At 30.6% G+C, this 4,758-nt stretch overlaps 1 protein-coding gene across 9 annotated transcripts; it reads left to right on the top strand.

The window, feature by feature from the left end:
- Window positions 1-518: 518 nt before the first annotated feature.
- LOC111292365 (conserved oligomeric Golgi complex subunit 7-like) lies at window positions 519-4,409 on the top strand. Of its 9 annotated transcripts, none has more exons than XR_016345786.1 (5): window positions 530-1,852; window positions 3,050-3,095; window positions 3,390-3,427; window positions 3,612-3,721; window positions 4,057-4,409. XR_016345786.1 is itself a non-coding variant. In XM_022884714.2 (3 exons), exons 1-2 carry the CDS (start codon window positions 923-925, stop codon window positions 3,072-3,074), a joined length of 282 nt encoding a protein of 93 aa, XP_022740449.2. In that variant the 5' UTR covers window positions 787-922; the 3' UTR covers window positions 3,075-3,095; window positions 3,612-3,913. The 9 variants fall into 9 exon arrangements, 1 of the variants encoding a protein (XP_022740449.2); XR_016345790.1 differs by having other exon boundaries at window positions 623-1,852; window positions 3,390-3,409; window positions 4,057-4,344; XR_016345794.1 differs by having other exon boundaries at window positions 787-1,179; window positions 3,390-3,409; window positions 4,057-4,242.
- Window positions 4,410-4,758: the final 349 nt, after the last annotated feature.

Genomic DNA, 4,758 nt, shown 5'->3' with positions numbered 1-4,758 from the left:
TTTAATGCGGATCAAGTGTTGATCCTCACTAAAAACTCTTTTTGTGGTAAAGGCCATTCATAACCATCATTAAGAGTAATTTTAGTGAGCAATGTAATTTTACGTTCATTAAAAGTCATTTTGTTGTGAAGATCACAAATGAGCTTCACTAATTTAATTTTTTTTTAGGATTTAAAATTGACTCTCACAAAGTCGTTTTACAAGTGTAAAATTTTATATCTGTAGTGAAAATGAAAGTTGAAAATGAATATAAATAAAGTTAGTGAACGAAACTTCAATCTCACTAAATAAAATTTTTATATTTTTTAAAAAATATTAAACAATTTAAATAAAAATTTTTGTAAATTTTATGGAAGTCATTGTAATTTCTTAAAAAATATATATTTTTAATAATAACCAAAAATAAAAAACATTTTTAAAAATATTTAATACAAAAAATTATAGAAAAAATAGTAAATAAAAAATTATTATCATGATTTATGATTTTATTAAAAGCTAATATTCAAAGGAAAAAAAACAGATAGTCATTATTCGTAATTTTAATGAGAAAGAATATTCAAAAGCGACCTTTGCCACATTTTTGTTCTGTGATTAAAAAAAATTGAACATAACAATCTTTTTTATTCGAAAATAAGGCAATTTTTTTTCCAGGGAAAGAAAAAATTTCTTTCACCCAAGCAATAAGAATTAGGGTTTCTTCTTTGGCCCCAATTTAGCATTGTTATCGGCGTCGCCTTTGTCATCACCACCGACGCTGTTGCCACTGCCGCCACCGTCCCTCTTTTTTCTCAATAAGCGTAGTCATCACTAAGCATCAAACAGTACCCTTCCTTTCCTTTTTGTCTTAGACTTAAATCGCCACTGAGCTGTTCCTCGATTTTTTCTTTAATCAGAAGAATTCAATGAAAAGGTAAGTTATTCTATGAAGAAATTCGATCCGGAGAAGTTGATAAACTGGGCGTGCAAGACTCCGCATCCTCAGGACTCCCTCGACAAGCACATGGTGGATCTCGAAATGAAGCTCCAAATGGTCTCCGAAGAGATTGCCGCGTCGCTAGAGGAGCAAAGCGCTGCCGCCCTCCGCCGTGTTCTTCGCGCCATCCGTGACATCCTCCGACTTCGCGAGGATGCCGTTCTCTCCGCAATTTTTTCGCCGGCATCCTCGAAAAGCTCAAGAAGGCCTGATCTTATCCTTTCAGATCTTATGTCAATTAAATGTTGCTTTTGATCTCCAGAAAATTTCGAAACTTGAAATGTTCCTCGTTGGTTGAAAGCCCAAATGATAGTGTATTAAAGCTCAATTGAGATTCATTTCCTCTTAAGTACAGAATTAAGCTAAAAAGTTAACTGATTTGAGTAATTTGACACTTATATTTCGCTATTTTGTGATGATATAAATAGGATTTGCTTTAGTTTTTATAATTAATTCATGGATTTGAAGAGGAACTTAGTTTTCTCTTAGTGATCTTACAACCAATTGGGTCTTATATATAAACCAATTGCTTTAGGTTTTATAATTCAAAAATACTCCCTAACCAATTGGGTCTTATAATTAATTCATGAATTTGAAGAGGAACTTAGTTTTTTCTTAGTGATCTTGCAACAAAGGTAGGTCAGGTGCATATTTTAACTATGATATGAACAACAGAATTTTAGAAATGTTGCATGTTACCTTCTATCAGAAACATAGTATTTTTTGTATCTTAGCTATGCCTCAAAGCTCAAATATTCATTGTTTTTGTTCTTTTTCCCTGGTAGGCTCACAACATCAATCATTTGGTGATTCTTACAAGGGACTATCTTTTTGCTCTATCATTTGTTGATATATGCCAAGCTGTAGATTTCATACATGGTATGTGTTTTCTAGGATTTGCATTCATGTTAGCCGAGTGTAACTTTTTTGGTTAGACATTTACTTATTTTTCTGGTTAGAATCCTTTGTTGCTTCAATATCAGAGAATTAAAGAGGCATGCTAGCAAGCTAAATCTTACAAGCAATAAGTTAATCTTGGTTTTTCAATGCAAATATGGGTAATGGTTAATCTTGGTTTTTCAATGCAAATATGGGTAATGGTAGGTACTCTCTCTTTTGATACTTGGGTCTATATAGACCAAAAATTTATGTTTAACTTTTGTGTAGTTTTTATGAGTTTATTTTATAATAATGGTAGTTTATATTTTGGCTTAATATTTGATATATTGTCAGTATAATTTTTTAATTTCACAAACGGAATTAAGAGATTGTACATGTTTTTTTTTTCTAATTAATTTTTTTATTTTTATAAAATATATTTTAAAAGATAAAATGTCACCTTATTAACTTTAGTTATGTAATCTAAAAACTTTATTGACAATGAATGAAATAATTTCTTTTAATGCTTAGATAAGACTTGATATTTCTTCTTAAAGATTTCATTTAATTATATTAAATGCTCTAGCTAGGTTTAGCCATGAATGTTGGGGTGAGACGGAAGTATGCCTATTTAATAGACGGATAACAGTTATGGTTGTATAATATAGCATTGTATTAACCCAAAAAAAACAAAAATTGTTCACTATCTTAACACATGAATCCTCATTGACCTCTACCCATATGTTACATAATTGTAGCAAAAATTTATGGCCGTTTTAGATTAAAAACAAATTGGTATGATCTAACAATAACTTGGCAAAAGATCATAAATGATATTGAAAAATGAATTTAAAAGTACAAGAGTTTGAAAATTATGTTGTTTAAATTAAATGGAATATTAAAAACTCTAATTTTTATAGGTGGGCTTGCCAAATTAGTTGTCTAAGTTAAAATTACAAGAGTTTGAAAATTAATTTCAAGTAGTATTGACTCACTTGAAGCCATAAAAGGTCTTGAAATTTTTAGTTCTCAGTTCAAGTCTCAAATTCTAGTTCAATTTTATGTTAATTTGTTTGTTTAATTTCTTCCATGGATGTACTGAAGAAAGTGCATTTAAATGCATTTTTATTTTTATTTTTTGTTCTTGAGTAGGACAATTTTTCTTATGGACTTTGAAATGTGGCTTATAACTTGCAGTCTTGGCAGCAATAAGGAAAAGTAACGGTGTTACAGAAGATAACAGGTAATTTCTACTTGTGATCACTTAAATACAGCCTTTTGCTAATACTGGAAATGTTTAATATATTTTTTCCTTCTATCTACTATTGAACCAAGTTAAGTACAACTATTAATGAAATTATTGTTAAAACTGCTGCAAAACTGCAAGTTGAGTACAAACATTTTCTCTTTCCTGGATTCTTTTAATTTCTTTTTGTTGTTTTGAATTTTTGTCTATCATCCATTTCCATTTTATAGTTCTGGTTTTCTTAAGGTTAACTAATAGTTACTCTATTTGGTCCTATTAATGTTATGGCAGAGGTGAGCAGAATTGAAGATGTAAGCTTGAACTAACTGGTAAAGTGTCTTTAATTTTTAACTATTTGAAGATGCATTCACCAAATAAAAATCTAAAGTAAAGTGTATTTGAAGTGTGCATTTTTTCCCTCTATTGAATTCTACCAGTGACTTTAATTTTTAATACGGTTGCATGACATAACAGAAATAAGATATAGTCAACTGTTAATTCCTTAATTTGCAGAATGATTCTTGGTATGCACATCAAAGATGGAAAGGCAACACGTCTCCCATTATGTGAGGACATCACGTCTTAAAGAAGAAGAGTTCTTTGGGGAGGCAAAATTTATGAAGGTATACCTTACAAGTTACCTTCTTGACAGAAAAAGGTTGATAAGTGTTATAATTAGTGAACTTTTTATTCATTATAATGTGATTTAGAGGGGAATATGTTTCATGAATTTATGTAATATAAAGCATTGCAAAGTTGTACTCGCTATTTTTTAATTTATTTGAGCTGCTCTTAAGTGGTATGCCCTTATGAAATCTATAAGGTAATGGCATGACCTGCACAGTTCCATGACTTTAAGAGAAGCATTAAGATTTTAATATTAACTATAGGAAACCTCTGTTGCAAATGCTTATCTGGGAGATGTCATTTTCTTTTTCTTGAATATGTCATTTTGCAGGTCGAAGATCTTAAGGGGCTATTTGCGTTGCTCATGGTCAATATACAGAAGCTGAGAGAAATTTGTTTAGTCTGTTTATTGAATTCAAGGCATGTGCTTTCAGCAAGTTCCATTTTAAGCTGTGGCACAATAAAAAATGGATTTCTTATTGCTTATGCATGACGTCTGTGATGCATTTATGCTTTATCCTGTTGGGTGCTAGTATTTGTATGCCCTGGTGTTTGTTCCGCACATAGAAAGCAAAGATATGGTTGAATGGTGCTAAGATCCCAATGTTATTTCCCTAAATCATCATAGAAAGAAAATGCTAATGAAACACTGAGTGATCTAGAATGGATTATGGATTACATTCATCATTTTGATACATTTAGTTGATTTAGTACCGTTTAGGAATGGAGCTTTCGAAACTTTTTTGTCCCTCAATTTATTCCAAGAAGCCATGGCACATTTATCCATCAAAATGCAGTTTGAAACAATTCCCTTTTCAATTTTTTTTGTTATTGCTCATCACTAGTGGCTTACTTGTTGTAGACATCAAATTTTGTCTAGAACATGTTAACATAGTTAAACAAAACTCATTTGAAGCCTATAAAAAGGCCTCTTTAAGAGTTTATAAAATGTATCGATATTCGGTTTAATAAACAAAGAAAAATGAGATTTGTATGATTAATGTCAAATTTTTTTGCAAGGGATGATATCTTT

The sequence above is a fragment of the Durio zibethinus genome, chromosome 10, assembly GCF_047325235.1.
Source record: "Durio zibethinus cultivar Kanyao isolate XHJ-2024 chromosome 10, ASM4732523v1, whole genome shotgun sequence".
Taxonomy (NCBI): domain Eukaryota; kingdom Viridiplantae; phylum Streptophyta; class Magnoliopsida; order Malvales; family Malvaceae; genus Durio; species Durio zibethinus.
The sequence above is the reverse complement of the archived record's forward strand: the minus strand, read 5'-3'. Positions and strand labels throughout refer to the sequence as shown.

What these genes read in the sequence shown, in the direction of transcription:
- LOC111292365 (XM_022884714.2), top strand. Translation starts at nt 923, where the DNA reads ATGAAGAAATTCGATCCGGAGAAGTTGATAAACTGGGCGTGCAAGACT. An exon ending in TCCTCGAAAAGCTCAAGAAG is followed by an intron (nt 1,180 to 3,049) that starts GCCTGATCTTAT and finishes TATAACTTGCAG; the next exon opens with TCTTGGCAGCAATAAGGAAA.